General features: G+C 46.5%; 1 protein-coding gene across 3 annotated transcripts in view; it reads left to right on the forward strand.

Moving 5' to 3' along the window:
• PRPS1 (phosphoribosyl pyrophosphate synthetase 1) overlaps positions 1-11843 on the forward strand; it is a 17695-nt gene extending 5852 nt beyond the window's left edge. For 2 of the 3 annotated variants that reach the window (XM_010568800.1, XM_010568799.1), the window contains exons 2-7: positions 2347-2530; positions 2871-2969; positions 4795-4919; positions 6671-6844; positions 7517-7676; positions 9772-11843. In XM_010568800.1, coding sequence (XP_010567102.1) covers positions 2347-2530; positions 2871-2969; positions 4795-4919; positions 6671-6844; positions 7517-7676; positions 9772-9864 — 835 coding nt within the window. In that variant the 3' untranslated portion in view covers positions 9865-11843. Of the gene's footprint in view, positions 1-2346; positions 2531-2870; positions 2970-4794; positions 4920-6305; positions 6380-6670; positions 6845-7516; positions 7677-9771 lie in introns of those variants that run through there. The other variant, XM_010568801.1, reaches the window with a different exon arrangement.
• Positions 11844-17227: the final 5384 nt, after the last annotated feature.

Here is a 17227-nt window from a genome sequence, read left to right on the forward strand (position 1 = left end):
GGGGGCGGGAAGAGGCGGTGGCCGCGGCGCTCCCTGCAGAGCTCCGGGCGGCGGCGAGCCATGTGCCGGGCGCCTGCAGGGCCCCGGCCCGGCCGTGCTTCTAGCGGCTTCCGCGGAAAAGCGCCGGCCTGCCCGGCGGGCCGTGCCTCTTGGTGCTGGGCTGCCGCCCGCGGGTTTGGTGGTCTGGCTGCACTGGGGGCTGCGGCAGTGCTACGCGCGGAGGAGAGGGAGGGTCTGTGGCACCCGGCCGCTACGGCGGGGGTCGGAACGGCAGAATTCAGCAGCCGGACCTTGCCCCCTCCACCCCAAAAGCTAGGAGCTGGTAGGAGCGCACCTCCTGGGGTTCCAGCCGCGCTGAAGAGCCTCTTCCGTGCTTAGGCTAGACACTGACGACTTGAGGCGTGACAGCTTTGCGCTTAGTGTGTAGCTGGTGCCTTTAAACTACTCTGAAGAGCATCAGAAGCTTAAAGGTATTGATAAAATTATTCAGAGAAGATAAGCAGCTGACACCACCTTGCAGCCCGTGATGCAGTTGCAGTCATGCAGTCTGTGTTGCCGCCCAAGCTCTGAAACCTAAGATTCGTCTAGTTTTCTGTCTCTATGCTTTATAAGTCTTGCCACCATCCTGCCTGAAGAAGCTAGAGGAAAGGAGAGGATAAAAATTATTTGGAGCCCTTAAACCTTGGTTTAGAGAGGTACACTAATCACATATACACCACGCAGTATAATACAAAGAACCTTGCATGACTGGTCCAACCCACCCCTTTCTTCAGGAGACAGTAATTTTTTCCAGGAGAATCCAGGATGTACACATGACATAGAATATTATGTTTCTGTTGCATGGGTATTGATTGTAACTGAAAACTTCAGAGGTAGTACAAAGAGTTTGAGGAGAGTTGTAAAAAAGAGTCTGTTTGATTTACAGCCATTGCGACTGCACTGTTCTCATTGCCCTTTATCAACTGCTCTTATCCATCCAGTTAGCTAGCCAGCAGGTTCTTATGTCAGCAGGTAATGTGACTTTAAGATCTAATATACATCTTATTTACCCCAATAAATTGATAGCAGATGCTTCCCAGATAAACTACTCTGTTAAAACAATATTACTTTATTGATACTTTTGTACAATAAATGTCCTGAATCAGCTTAATATTAGGCTGTTAATAAGCACAGTTGGAGATGACACTTGTATGCTAACTACTGTTCATTTATACACTTATCTAGCAGAAAGTTCTCATGCTGGCTGAAATTCTTCACAAGAAGAAGCATCTTGGTGTATGCTGTAAGATGCAATAAAGATGACAGCAGTTTGTTGATGGATATTGAGCAGTAAGACTATAAATACCTAGCAGTTATCAACATTTTGAAGAAGAGGGGGGAGGAAGATCAGAGAATGAAATATTAAAATTAGAAATCTACCCTAAGGTGCTCTATAAATGAAGCCATTAGGAGTGGGTTGGGTGATTGTCTACTTGTTTCTAGAGTTTGATGTGGCAGCAGTCTGCAGAGTGGGTGAGCATCTCTAGCGCAAGAAGCAGGGAACTGTGGAAAAGCTCTGTCCTCAGTAGACTGACTTCTGGTTACTTCCAGATGTGTGGCAGGCTTCTCTGATCTGAAATGGTGGAAGTACTTAGTAGTTAATCTGTTCCTATGAAAGGCCTTATGCAGGATTGTCACGTATGAAACCTCAAACCTAAGACTACTGCTTGCTTTCCAATTCTGCCTCTGGTGCAGGTGTCTTGATACACACGCTGAAGCTGGCAGTTTGCTGCTGGCAAACAGGACCTTTGGCTTGTATTCAGTCCCTTCATCAGCAAGGATTAGTGTGCATTACATCCAGGAGGAAGTTAACCCCAAAAGCCTTTCCAAAGTGCTGGAGGGCTTCTCTGTTCAAGCGAGTGAATAGCTGTTATGACTCTAAATCTAATAATAGGCTGCAGTGTAGCTTCTGGTAGAAGTTTGGCTTTGCTTTCTCTGCTGACTGGCTATCATCCTTGCTTCCTTTGTACACTGCTGCTTACAGCTGAGGTGGTTGTACTTCTTTCTGATACAGGGGGAACGAGGCCTCTTCTGGGGTGTTTACATGCTTAGCTTGTGTTGAGATTGAGACTACGTGCTGAGTGCTTTTAGCCTTACTGGCTGAACCATTAAATTTGATCAGTGAGCGATGTAAAATAGTTACTGAGCAAATAAGCAACAGTGTTCCTGCTCAACACCCTTGATTATATGACACTGTCACCCACAGACCCTTGGGAATGCAATCACTTGGTTGCTCTGCAGGCATATGTAATGGCTGTGTTTTAATTTCTACTTGGATACAACTCTCCTTTCCTCATCTGTTCCCAGTGTGGAAATAGGCGAGAGTGTACGCGGGGAGGATGTCTACATTGTGCAGAGTGGCTGTGGTGAAATCAATGACAATCTGATGGAGCTCCTTATCATGATAAATGCTTGTAAGATTGCCTCAGCCAGCAGAGTCACAGCTGTCATACCCTGCTTCCCTTACGCTCGGCAGGACAAAAAGGACAAGGTAAGGGATGGGGTAAAGGTTTCTGCTGGGAAGATGAATGCATGCCTTGAAAGTCCTGACTGCTGGATAGGGATTAGATGAAGCTGAATATGTAGAGGAGGAGATAAAACTTAGTTTAATTTCTTTAAACCTCAGGGCATTGGACTGCAAATGCATCTTTTCATAAAGATCTAGTTCTCCTTGAAAGTACATGAAGCTGTAATCACCTGTTGATGAAAAGATGCAATGTTAATGAGTACTCCTTTTAGTAACTGCTTGTGAATCATTGCCTAGAAGTGGAAAACTGACGTCTTGATGAAGGAATTGAACTTGTCTTAAATACTGTTTTTTCCTGTACCAGAGCCGAGCTCCAATATCTGCCAAGCTGGTTGCAAACATGCTGTCTGTGGCAGGTGCAGATCATATAATCACCATGGACCTGCATGCATCTCAGATTCAGGTAGGAGCTAAAATCGGGGAAGTACTTACCTGCTCCAATCTGAGCCTCTTTACTGCCTTGCAGGCTTCCCAGTAGTTTGCTCTTTTTAGACACAGCAGTGATCAGGACTTGGGAACATGAGACTGGAAGGGACTTGTAGAATCAGTCAGAAGAGGATGGGGGATGGGTAACATTATAGATGTTCTTGATCAGACTAAGCATATTGAGTCATGTGTAAATGAATGTTGGGCTAGTAAATGATCCGTGCAACTTTATTGCCGGATAGTGACACTGTGTATTCTTAACTGGTCCTTTGAGGAATTTGAGATGGAGAAAGGCTTTATCAAGAGTGTTCTTAAATATCGAGTAGAGCTTTCTGATATTTACCGAGTTGTCAGGGAGAAGTGAGCAGTCCTCTGTTTGACACAGTGTCTGATAATACTGCTGCCCTGAGGTTAGCTCTGCCTCCAGATGTACTGGCACAGCTGCTTGTGAGGGTTCTGTTGACCAGGACAGTGATCTGACAGCTTGCTGCTGACAAGGTGGGCAATCCCACTTGTATCCATTCAGTGCCATCCTTCCAAATCAGTTGGCTTTGGTTCTCTCCCAAGCTGTTGGTGAACTGAAAATTATTCATGGGTTTTGCTGGCTTAGTGAACAGAATAGTCTCACAGAGCAATTGAAATCTTGACCAGAGCTTTGTAAGAGAAGTGGCAAGAGCGTATACCAGGGAGACGAGGGAGAGCAAGCTGTTACATTATCAGTCTTGTTTCTTTCCACCTTGAGCAAGTGCTCTGAGACCAAGAAACCACCTCAGTGCAACTGAAAGGGGTGTGGCAGAGGGGATGATATCTATTCTATTGCTGCAAACACTTTGAATCCAGAAGGCTAAAATATCTCCTGCCTGGTGAAGTAGGTGGGCTGGCTGTTTTTTTAACAGTTGAAAATGCAGCCATTCACACTTTGGTGTAACTTCTTCCAGTATAATTTGCCCAGAAATACTTTGTCTCAGATGGGAAAAATCTATGGGGGCACAGCTGAGAAGACTTCCTGAAAGATCATGGAATAAAAGAACAGAGCCCAAGGGGGTATGCCTCTTCCCTAAGAGGCTTGGAGTTGTGATGTGTGCCATAGGGTTGACTCACCAGCAGCAGTGGTGAGATGTGATTGAATAATTGGGTTTGTGTATATAAGCTTCCAGCATCTGGCTGGTTTCAGCCTGGTTCTTGTAGTTGCTGTGTTGCTGAGTGCAGAAAGAATGATGGTAGGAAGGATCTGTTACCCCTGTTCCTTGAAGCATTCCTTTAGAGTAGCTGCCCCCACTCCTGCCTATTACTCCCTGTCCAGGATTAACTTCTGGCTTTTAGTGACCTTTGAGGTTTACCTGGAGGAGTCTGCTAGATCAGTGTAAAGTTGTGGAACCAGCTGTATTAGTTTAAGAACAAATGTTACTCAAGCCTTTTTCATAGGTTTCCTGTAGGTGCAAACAATGTAGGTAATGAGCTTTAAAGATTGACTTTGTAAACAGGCAGCTAGCTGCTCTGAAAATGAGTGTGTTTGATGCTGGTTTTCTGCACCCCCTTAGGGATAGAACTAGTTCCATGTTGTGAAGATGTCAAATGTGGAGTGTTATTTATGCTGCTAAACTATTTCTGGCTCTGAAGACTTCTTGCATTACTATTCTGTGCATCCCAAAGGCTACTGCCCTTGCATTAAGGGAAGTAGAAAGGAAAGCTGAAAGCTGTGGAGAGGTGGTGGCTGCATGCCTGATGATATAGAAGGCTTCTTCCAACTGTTTTTGGAATGTGACCTTCAGCTACATCTGTTCCTGTTGTCTTCCTTGCAGGGTTTTTTTGATATCCCTGTTGATAACTTATATGCTGAGCCTGCTGTACTGAAGTGGATCAAAGAGAATATTGCAGAGTGGAAGAACTGCACCATTGTTTCACCAGATGCAGGTGGAGCCAAGAGGTAAGCTGTCAAACAGCTAGCTTGAGGTGCTTCTGTATCTACTTGAATTCCTGAGAGTGCCTGTGACCTTATTCTTAAGACACACGTTCCCTCTGCCAGCCTACCTTCTTTAAGACAGTCTGTGGCAGCTAGTGAAGAGTGGTCAGATGTTCTTCCTAGGGAATGTTTGGAAGGTTTATTAGGCTACATGGAGAATTAAATAGCTTCTAGAATCACAGCTGCATAGGTAGGAATTGTGCAATTACTACATTCCTTGGACTAAAACAGTTTTTTGTGGAAGGGTAATTTATGCAGGTTGAAGGAGGGAATCAAGACAAGGTTACTGCTGCTGCTTAATGATACATTTTCATCCAGGCTGTTTTCTTTGCAGTATTCGACTTAGTCTCTTGAGATGTTTTCTTACTTTATTACTCTTGATTTGAATATCTAGCTGGGACTTAAGCCTGCTGCTACTCTTCCTCTTCCCTGAGAGCAAGGAAGATAGATGGTTTCTTTCCAAAAAGCAGCAGCATATGTTATAGCACATTTCTACTTTGATAGTTTGACAATCTCCCATCTTTCTGCAGATAAACATGCCAATTTGTGGGCAGTTCAGAATGTTCTCAGGTGCTTATTAGGAGAAACTAGGCTGTTCTTGATGCTTCTGTATAAGGGCTACATGTGAACATCAAAGGGATGCAGATGTATTCTTTAATCCAGGACTGTAACACCAAAATGTTGGTGCATGCTGACCTGATTCACATAGAGTGTTTTAAGCTATCTATTGCAAACAGCCAAGAGATACTACTGCTGTAGGTCATTGTATGTCTTCCTGTAGCTTTGTTATGGCCCGTGTATTGAACAAGACCTTTTGTATATTCAGCTACTTCTGTAGCTTGTTGCATAATGCAGTATATGAAATGCCAAGTCAGCCAGCTATAATATGACTCCTGAAAAAAAAAACCTCTTCAAAAGCCACTTAAACTGAAATGTGTCGATCTTAGCTGGCACAATATTTTATGGCGGTACTGCAGAACTAACTAATTCAGTAAAACAGTTTAGTTTAACAATCTTGTGTAGGACTCCCAGGCTGATGAGTCTGATCTACTGAGGCTAGGAGTCTACTCGTCTCAAGTGTAGAATTTCGTAGGGGCATGCATATTTTCTTCCTGCTCACTCTTAATACTTTTAAATTCTTTACTATTCATCAGTATCAATATATAAAGTTTAGGTCCCTCTATTAAGGTTGTTCTGTGGTCACTTTAACTAAAGTAAATGTGAGGTGGTGGACTTGCAGTTCTTCGATGTGTACTCCTGCCACTGTCCTTGTGCCAGCACTTGTATGCATGACAGTTGAATGCTTATATGAGTGTAAGTAAACCCCTCTTGTAGCAAAACATAAGCCTTTCCAGTGTAGCATTAAAGATGACAACTTCCCAAGCATTCTAATCACTTCAAGTTTGCCAAACTTGCTGGTTAAGGTTTGTTTTGAGGTTTAAGTGCAAATTAATTTACAGTGGTCAGGATGAAAGGCTGTTTTATCTTAACCTAGTTGCTTTCATTGGGAGAGATTGGATCAAAGATTGCAGTTCAACTGCTTGAAGGGAAACTAAGGTGGCAGAGTGTCTTCTATTAATTGCTTGGGAGCAGTAACAGATGTGGTGACAGCTTCTCTTACTGCAGTGGCAGTCTGTGCTTAATAGTTTTAAAAGAGATTTGATTGAAGCTGGTGTGTGGAGTTAAGTGTTGTTTGGAAACTGTTCTCTCTTCAGAGTGACCTCCATTGCAGATCGATTGAATGTAGACTTTGCCCTCATTCATAAGGAGCGCAAGAAGGCCAATGAAGTGGATCGCATGGTGCTGGTGGGTGATGTGAAAGACAGAGTGGCCATTCTGGTAGATGATATGGCAGACACATGTGGTACCATCTGTCATGCTGCAGACAAGTGAGTAGGGCTGACTGATTCTTTCCTAAATCAGAAACCTATTGCTATGTAGTGAGTTAATCAGATTATCTGCATATCAAGTTTCACAAAGTAATATATAGTTTCTTGATTATCTCATGTCATACAAAATAAGTAAAAAGCCTAAAGTTCTCACAGAAGACCATAGTGTCTTTTTTTATTTGAAAAATGCTTGTGTTGAAAGTATGTCTTCCACTACAGTCACTGACTATGCTAGGCAGAACTAAGTGCTGTCGGGTCTGTCAACTTAAGGTCATACATCTTCATTTCTATTAGAAGTAAGCTTTTCAAGCTTTGATATCTTTCAAGCCTTCTACACTAGAAATGCCAGCATATGCAACACTCAGTATTAAGTATGTGCTACCTTGTGTTGGCAAAAATCACCAGAAGGTGATTTGTATGATCTAGTCCAAATGTCTCAGGGCTAAGAACAATATTTTTTCAATGTATACTTTGCCTGTGGTGTATTTTATGGTAATTGTTAAACTGTTTTCTTCCCCCAAATCAATAGTGGGCTGGAGGGGGGAATCAAAGATAGCCTGTCCCCTAAGCATATTGTGTTGTCTCCTTTCATGCTTACCATGTGCCCTGCACTAATGCCAGTTTAATACTTGCTAAGAATTTCTTATCTTTCTCCTTTCTGCCCCCTTGTAGGCTTGTGTCAGCTGGAGCCACCAAAGTTTATGCCATCTTAACTCATGGGATCTTTTCTGGGCCAGCAATTTCTCGGATCAACAATGCCTGTTTTGAGGCAGTTGTAGTCACAAACACAATACCCCAGGAGGACAAGATGAAGCAGTGCCCTAAAATCCAGGTGAGTGTCTACTTTCTCTTCTGTCACTCCTGGGGGGTGGTAGCACTTGTCTGTCCTCCTGTTGGTGCAAAAACTCATAATACTGTTTAGCGTTTACAGCAGTTTCATTGGTACTGGAATCAGTGGCAGAGTTGACTAGTTCTCTTGTTCCTATTGCTGTAGGATAACAGATCTGTTACATTGATAAAATGCACTTCTAATACAGCTCATCTTAAACAGTGCATTTAAGTAAATTTTTTTCAGGGCTTGTTTTACCTAGATCTGATCAGTGAGCTAATGGGGCCATGATGTAAGCAAGCAGTTGTATCTGTACACTTTGGAGCAGTAATATGCTGATGACATGTAATACTGAAGCAGAAGTAGATAGGAACTTCTAAAGCTGGTAATGCCAGCTTCAGTTGTCTATCTATCATGTAATGCCCAGCCCTTTAAGCAGAGTGTCCCTTCCTTTTGTGAAGCAAAGTAGGCCTGGTCTGGGGAAGGTGGATGCTTTATGTCTGGTCATAACAGCAGTGCAGGTGAGCTGGAGAGGGGGTGTAGTCTTGTCCTGTGGACATGTCTTGCTGGTTTGACTAAGAGCAGTTGACACAGCTCCACAGTACAATGTTCAGATACTTGCCAAAGATAAACAAAAACACTTTGCCATCCATGTGAAAGCTAAAAGCTGGTCTCTTGATGTTCACTCTGTGTCTTGGGTTTTCCATTTAGGAAGAGTACTGTGGCATTTTGTTTCCCAAGCTGAGGCTGACTTTCCTGGGAAAAAAAAAATTGGCTGTACAGCTTGAGCTAGGCAGAACTTGAGGATTTCCTGTGTTAATGGACAGCTGGAAGTTGCAGCTTTACCTGAGCGTTCAGGCATAATAGGTCCATCAGAAGCTTCAGGTACTACTGTAGTGCATACACAGCCAAGGACATCCTAAATACTAGCTTCACAGCACAGATATATAAGACACAGGCATTTGGAGAAGTTCTGGAAAGTCAATGGCACTGCTAAGACTCCGCTAGTACTGTTTTGTAAGTGTAGCAGATGCCCCCATACAGGGATTCTGGTGAAAAGGAAGCTCAGCTGGTTGAAGCTGCATTGAAGCTTAAGCTGCTTTTGGAAGTAAGTTATAAGCTGATTCCAAACTGCTGTTGGGTTGCACTGTATTCAACACTAACTTCTGGATGATATTCCTGCAGCTGAGCACATCTAAAAGATGTCTGATGCTCCAACATCTTTCCAAGCTCCACACTATAGTTAGTGTAGGCAAAATGTTAAACTGGTTGATCCGTATGTAAATAGCTGTAGCCAAAGATTGCAGTGGAGTATTTTTTCAGACTCTCACTTAACACCTCACTCTTTTAAACTAATATCTGATGTTCAGTGCTGAGAAATACATAACTAAAGGATTTGTCATAAGTCTCATGCCCTGTCTGCTCTGCAGCTCTTAAGTTTTTTTTTTTTTCTTTCCTTCCTTAGGAGGCAAACTATCTGGAAGAAAGAAAATGTAAAATATGGATTCCGCTTAGTTTCCTTAATGCACCATGAACACGGTGCTTCTTACTGAGACTACATATATTGAAATACTTTAGCTGCTGGGGTTCAGAGCTAGAGTTTTACTGAGACTTGATTTTTCCCTCCTTTTAACTGGATTACCCCGCCAGGTGGAGCCAGCACAGTGATGGGAGCTGAGCTGCAGCACAGTCGCTTCATCTTTCTTAGGCTGCTGGCAGTGATGGTAAAGCCTCGTGACTCAAGGGAAGCGATCTGATCTTGATTTAGACTCCCCTAACTTCTCTGTAACCTACACAAAGTGAATAAGATAGTCCTAGGGTAAACAGACTGAGCTTAGGGAGTCTCAGCAAAGAAAGGTGACAGTAGACTGTCATCCTGACAAAGATCAACAGTGAAATAATTCTTGTAGTGCTATATGTAGAATATCTTTAGAATTATATGTAAGTAAATCCCAATCCTGTGTAGAAGTCATTTGTCTGGTCATGTTACAGATTTGGGTGATGAGTTTACTCCTTAAGTTCTTCCTAACTTACCAGCCGTTCTTCCAGGCTTGATGTCTTTTCTCAGTGACACTGATGCATCTTTCTTCCCCTCCAGGTGATTGACATCTCAATGATCCTTGCGGAGGCCATCAGGAGGACTCATAATGGGGAATCTGTCTCCTACCTATTCAGCCATGTCCCTTTATAACAACAGATGCCAGCTGCTGCTTGTATGGCTTTTTTTAAAACCAAAAGTTGTTCAGCTTGTTGTAAAGTTCAGTAGAAGACTCTGCTTGTTCCAGTGCAGTTCTCCACAGCTCCTCCTGCTTAAGTCAGGCTTACTGGCTCTGATCCCAACGCTGGGAGGCTGGGGGGAGAAGCTCATCTCCGTAACACTCCAACTCCACCAGCAACCCTGTGCATTGGGGCTCATCAGTAGTATTGACTCTATTCTGCAGATCTGTGGAGAGCGGGACTGACACATGGCTAATTGCCACAGTTACTTTGGGGTGGGGGAGGGAGAGGGTTTGTCTGTGGGCAGTGTTAGATGATCTGGCATGCGCACCCTAAATTGTTTGGGAAGTAGAGCTCCCTAGGACATGGTGATCGGGATCTACAGCAAGAGCCTGAGTGACTGCTGGCTGTCTTACCACTCTATGCCTGACAGTATATGGGGAAGAGCGATGGGGAAGGCTTGTATCTTGGCCAAGCTTGACCCTAGGTGAAGCCCTGGGGGACACTTGGGAGGTGGTTCCGCTACAGCTTCCTCCCATGAAAGGAGATCAGTTTAGCTTGCAAACTTGAATTCATCTTAATTACTGATGAAATTAAATGTCCTATAGCATGCTACACAGCAAAGTGAAGGTGAGAGCATAGTCTGTGCAGTACTGCCTCGCTGTGTTAACTTAGTGGTGAAGGTGCATTCTGGACAAGCATTCCTCTCCCTCTTATGTAAAGGACTCATGGTGGTTGTGTGCTTTAGTTTCTAGTGTAGGCTAAGACCAGTTCCTCAATTTCACAGCTTACTGTTAGCCTTGCTAGTGACTAGAGGACTGCTGTCATGTACTATAGCTGCACCTTGACTTGCTGTGCAAATCCTTGATCTTTTTTTTTACCAGTACACTAGTAAACAGCCTCTTTATCCCATAGTAGCTTGGTTGTTGCATCTAGCAAGTGCCTGCTCAGACGCTGGGGTGACCTAATGCACAACAGCTTTGTGTCCAGCTGTCTTAGCCTCTCATTGCCTGCAGTCTTATTGTCCTGTAAGTTACTGACATGTTCTGGTTGCTTGTCCTGGTCACTGTCTGCCTTGCCTTGAAATTGTTGCTCCTTGCAAAAGATGTTAAACCAAGGAGCATAGGAGGTTGCAGGACTACAAAACCTGAAGAAGCCCTTGGAGTGGGTCTGATGCTGCTAATGAGTTCTTACAGCAATGGGTTGAAGAGGCTGGTGATACATAGTACTGGGAAAACTGTAGATCTAACACCAACCTGACAGGCAGCAAAGTGCCTGAAAGAAAAATACCAAAACTAGAGCTGACTGAGGCTCCCAGATGTAATAAGTATCATCTGAAACTTGAATACTTAGTAACTGTACCAGACAATCGTAAGGTAAACTGTTAAGTCTCTCCTGGACTCTTACGGGGTTATAGATGAAGCTGTTTTTATGCTCTGGTTTTTATAAGCACTCCTCTTTTATTTGTTTTTGAGCTGGAGGAAGGGAAAAAGGGAAAAGAAGGAACTTGAAACTACTTGCTAGAGTAACCAGCATGGCTTTGAGAGGCTAGGGGCTGGGGTGGGTATAAGTGGAACTAACTGAAAGACTTGGTCAAGATCTAGGGGAGTACTTCTTTAGTTGTGCCTTTTACTGAAGAGTTCTCTCCCTTCCTAGAACTCCTGTCCTGTGGCAATGTTAACACTTCTATTACAGTGTAGGGTTTTTCTTTTTGTATAAGAATTGGTGTTTGTCTGGAAAATGTGTGTGTCTTGCTTGTTTGCTTTGCATCCTGCACTGAGCTCTACTGAGAGTCTGATTCCTGCCTCCTGTATTGGAGCCCCTGCTGCCGCGCTGCAAATGCCCTAAGACCCGAGAGCCAGGACATCGGAACAGCGGTGTGAGGATTTTTCAGCAGCATTTGTGTTTAAATTTAAGACCTGATGAAGGAATTAAACTTTTATTTAAAAACCATGGCCTCTGCCTATAAATGCTTTTAAAAACCTTACGAAGGTGATGTGCATCTTCTGAGTAGGATCAATTGCAAGGTAGATCATGGAGTAATGTTATTTGGAAGGGGACCTTGGAAGGTCATCTGGTTTAGCCCTCTTGCAGCAGGGCTGACTTTGAGGTTCAGCTTGGCTGTGCTCACATGGCATAGAAGAAAAAGCTTGGGACCAGGCTGCTTCTCTTAGCAAGTAGTGGCTTTTGTCTGTTTCTGATTTCTTAGACTTAATTGTTAGAGGTGGTAGTGCAGTTTCTCTTGTACTGTTCAATTATGTATCTGAGCAGATCTGTTCACATAATGTTCAGGTAGGGGAAGACCTGAATAGTTTAGCAAGTACGAGTGAAGAATTGCTAAGTATCTTGCACAAAGCTAATGATCAGAGGCAGCAGGATTATGTCCTGAGAAGTGCTTGTTCTAACTAAACCATCATCCTTTCTCATTGTATATTGTAGACTGGGAAAGTATAAATGAAGTCAGAAGGATGACATGGTCTAGAGAAAAGTCTTTGGCCTTACTATAGACTTACAGGCCTAGATTGAACGTTACCTCAGAAAACAGAACGTGGCCTCAGGTAGACTCTGAGGATCACTACTGTCATTCATCTGTTAAAACATATTTCAGTACTGGCCAATGAATAAGTGAACTGTGGTTTGGGTTTTTTTTCCTCAAATAGCAGGGGTGTGATGTGGGTCTTGTCAGGGTGATGTAGCAGGCTGTCGTAGTTTAACCCCAGCCAGCAACTAAGCACCACACAGCTGCTCACTCACTCCCCCAGCCCTGCAAGTGGGATGGGGGGGGGGGAAATCAGGAAAAGAAGTAAAACTCATGGGTTGAGATAAGAACAGTTTAATAGAACAGAAAAGAAGAAGCTAATAATGATAACACTAAGAAAATTACAACAGCAATAATAAAAGGATTGGAACGTACAAATGATGCACAGTGCAATTGCTCACCACTTGCCCATTGACACCCAGTAATCCCTGAGCAGTGATCCTCGGCCCCCACTCCAACCAGTTTATATACTAGATGGGACGTCACATGGTATGGAATACCCTGTTGGCCACTTTGGGTCAGCTGCCCTGGCTGTGTCCTGTGCCAACTTCTTGTGCACCTGCAGCTTTCTTGCTGTCTGGGCATGAGAAGCTGAAAAATCCTTGACTGGTGACTAAACATTACTTAGCAACAATTGAAAACATCAGTGTTACCAACATTCTTCTCATACTGAACTCAAAACATAGCACCATACCAGCTACTGGGAAGACAATCAACTCTATCCCAGCTGAAACCAGGACACAGGCTTCACCTTCCTTAGAGAAGAAACAGAACATGAGCTTTAGAGCCAAAAATTTGTACAAAGGTGACCATTGCTCCTGGTGTGTGTATATACAGCTTTCTTAGTTACTTTAATAAAATCTGGGGGTTGGAGTGAGGGAGAGCACAGACTTAAAATGCTGTATGACAGCACTGTAGCTCTGAAAAGGATGGGTGATGCACAGGGTATGAGAACTGCCCTAAGGAGATAAAGCTCTTGCGCTCTAGAAATCTTCAGATCGGAAGGGCTGGACACTTTACCAAAGTTCCTTCCCTAAACTGAAAAAAAAACCCCAAACTTTTTAATTACTGAACCTATTTGTAGGCAGGTTGTGACTGACTGACTAGAAGTAACCATTGTGCTATTAGAGCATGTATGGCTGCCTTTTAACACATGCATGTAGTAGAATGCACTCTTCTTATCCAGGACACTCATGTAGTACCAGGCAGCTGTGGGAAGGGCGTCCCTTCACTGCAGCGTGGGCTGGGAGGAAACCAGCCCTGGAGCTGTGAATGGCAGAGAGCCAAGTTCCTCCAATGCCCAAGTCCGGGAGTGATGCAGGGATGCTCATCCCTTAGCTCGGGCAAGTTCAGCTCCAGCAGCATCAGCCATGATGTGAAGTGCTTGTGCTATCTTGAGCTACTTGCTGTAGTGGAGGTGATTCTCCAGACTGTCCTGGAGAGCTGCTGGAGTGAGTACAGAGCATGCAGGGTGCTCTGGAGATTAATTGTGTGGTGTCTTCTCAGGCTTTCTTCTCAGCTGCTGAAGAAATACTATAGAAAGCAAGTCGTTACTTCCCCAGGAGAAAATGCCAAGTGAGTAGTTTGCTGTGCTTTTGTAGTTGGAGAGCTGGAAGAGCAGGACCGAGCTACAGCAGCTTGCTGTGCCACAGACATTGCTGGAGCATGGCTGCAGGTGTGCAGGTGCTGGTACTGGTGCCAGTAGCTGTCTAATGTCTGTCTGTCCGCTGCCCCCTGTAAAAGCAGGAGCGGAATGGAACACATCAATCAGAAGTCCTGTACGTTAGCCCAGCTCACCTGCCTGGGTAGCTGAAGCTAATATGCAGGGTGGGGATGCCTTAAGCCACTGTGAAAGCTGGACTTGCCCTTTGTGCCTTGCAGGCAGCAGGACTTGTCTGCTGCTTGGAGCAAGATGAGACACATCTCAAATTACTCTCACCAGCAGCACCTTCGTGCTGCTTTTCCCTAAGCCTTAATAGTGTACAGATGATTTCTCATCTCTTGGAGTGGGTGTTTCTGTGTTCTAGAGGAAGCAGCAGCTTGCCTTGCTGCTGTCGGGCAGTGGACAAGTAGTAAGGGTTAACGGAAAGCTCTTCTTTAAACTGCAACGGGCAGCAAAATCCACTGGGGGAATGAGCACTGGTGTAAGACATAACAGCCCGAGTGTTGGTGAAGGCTGGCTGCCTTCCTGGGGCTCTCTGCTCCTGCCCTGGTGGAAGGAAAGGGTCGTGGCAGGAGGCTGGGGTTCACAATGAGCAGGAAAATGCAGTAATCTGTGGCCCTGCGGGGTAAGGGGACTGGCTCACAGCCGGGTAGCAGTGGCTGAAGGGAGCTCAGGTCCCGGCTGGCTGTGGTGGTGCCCTGCCTGTCCCTGCGGGCAAGAGGGGCAGTAGGCTGAAAAAAACCTCTCTGATCAGATAGAGAAAACCTCCCGCTGTCTCCTTCCTGTACAAGAGAATGTAAAGCATTCCTGGAAATGGCCATCAGCGAGGCTGTATCTCAGCCCTGACAGCCTTGTTCTGTGGGAGATTTAAAATTCATCTAAAATGGCTGGCAGTTGTTCTTTCCCGTTTCAGGCCAGGGCTGTTTTCGCTTTCCCCCTATCTGTTGATGTCTTGGTTCTTTTGTTTTAAATTATTGAAAGCAGAAATACCAAAATGCTGGAGAAAGAAGCGGGTTGTGTGGTTATGGGAGGCTTTGCAAATTTGTCAGGGGAAAAAGCTCTTGCTGGGATATAAGCTCCTTTCTTGCTCTTTGTGCCAGATGGATTTTAAAAGCTCCCCAGCAGCAGCTCCACACCTTGCCTGCTGGAAATGCAGAGGGTTGGCTTTAAAGCTGCGCCAGCTGTGGTTTGTAGGAGCGTGGCGGTGCCTCCGTGGCTGTGGCTGGCTCGGGGAAGCGGGAGCTCCCCTTCCCCTGCCTGCGTGTCTGCTGTGGCGGCTTTGTGCCCAGACAAAGACCCTGGGTTTGCAAAGCGCTGCAGCATCGAGGAGATGCAACGTGTCGCACAGGGGCTGCGCCTTGGCTGGGGTGGGTGCAGTTGATGCTGGTGAGGGGCTGTGCATGGGGAGGACGGGGACGAGGTCCTTTCGCACTCGCTGCCTGATGGGGACAGAAGCGACAGCGCACCATGCAATGTCCACAAAAGAGAAGCATGTGGAGAACAGGCAGGGAAAGAAGGGGAAGCTGGGGGGAAGGCAGACACAGCTGGAGAGTAAACACACGGTAAAACACTTGTCTGACTATTTGCATAAAGGCAAAAAGGATTTCCTGCTTTCATTTTGAAACTGGGTGGGTTTTCTGTTTCCTTTTGGCTGTGCAGGAAAAATGAGCCCTTTCTCAGCTCAGGGTGGGCTTTGTGATGCAGGCTCTGCAGGGTGGGTTTGAAGGATGCTTGTGAAGGCAGCCCTGCTTGGGCTTGCTGCTCCTGGCTATGTGACACCCTCCAAACCTGGCCCTGCGGGGGGAGGGGAGCGGCCACAACACCAAATCAAAGCTGCTCCCGGAGCAGCCTGGCCTGGGGCTTTGCCTGCAGCCTCTTCCTCTTCCCCCACCCCGCTGGAGGACAGGGACTGGAGGCTGTTTGCCGTCCAGACTTCTCTCAGAGTAGCAACCAGCCTTAGATCTCAGCCTTTGCCTTTTCTGCGTACACCAACCATTGGCATTTCTTTAATTTGGAGCACGCTTGCTGGCTGGAGGGGCAAGGTGCCTGTGTTCTCGGGGCTTGCTGCAAAGGGCCACCTCTGGCCAAGACCTGCTGTCGCTGGAGAGCACCAAGCACCCCCTCCCAAGATGGCAGCCTTCTAGCTAAAAAACACAAAGCAAGTGTTTCCTTATGCTTGCTGGGGATTTTCTCTGCAAAATCTCCGATAAGCCTAGAGAGAAACCCAGAGGCCGGCAGGCTGGGAGGAGGTGGAGGTGGTTGTGAGAGTTCCTGCAGCACACCTGCTACCCCTGGTGCTCTACGCCGGGTTCCCGCTCACCGTGAACACCGGGATCTCTGCAGAAGGCTTTTGGCAAGCCTGCCGCGGGGGTCAGGATGCTTTTTTCTTTTCTCCTCATTCCCTTCAGCACCTACAGGACCCCACTGGAAGGCCTTCCAGGCATCCTGGCTCTTCAACCACTCCCCATCCTGGTGGCCCATGCGCAGGTGCCCCCCGGACCGCCACTATCCTTCCTGCTCCCTGCTCCAGCCAGCAACAGATAGGCTGCCAACACTTACGCTCAGCTTCCCCCCCCCCAGAGGTGTTTTTTCCACATGCACCCCAGCCCCTCCGGCCTGCACTGGCTACCCCCCGGGCTTCCGGCACCCTATTGCCTCGCCACGGCCCAGCGAGAGCCTCTGCCCGCGAGCATGGTCTGCTCCTTGCCGGCCCGCGCTGCTGCCGCTCCAGTGACCGGATCTCTCCGGGAAACACCGTGGCTGGAGCCAGCACGGCCGCGGGTGGAGCGAGACCGTGGCGCATCTCCCACAGCTGCGAAAACACGGTGCTATTTTTATCCCCGGGGCTTGCTTGCTTAAACAAGTTCTGCTTCAGCAGGGTGGGGGGTGGCCAGCGGCGGGTGCGCCCCCGGCGACGCGCGCAGGGCGCAGCTGTCCCCGCGGCTGCGGGGCACCTACTTCAGGGGAGAGGGTTTGGGGCTGGGACGGCGGCCCTGGGGACGCCCGGTCCCGGGGGGGGGCACCCAGGTGCGGGGAGCGGGGGTGGCGGCAGGGCTGGGTGGGATCCAGCTGGGGGCGCGTGCACGTGCGCGCACACGCCGCGGGCGGCGTGCCGAGCCCGTGCTGAGCCTGCAG

The sequence above is a fragment of the Haliaeetus leucocephalus genome, unplaced genomic scaffold, assembly GCF_000737465.1.
Source record: "Haliaeetus leucocephalus isolate CR32 unplaced genomic scaffold, Haliaeetus_leucocephalus-4.0 Scaffold258, whole genome shotgun sequence".
Lineage (NCBI taxonomy): Eukaryota > Metazoa > Chordata > Aves > Accipitriformes > Accipitridae > Haliaeetus > Haliaeetus leucocephalus.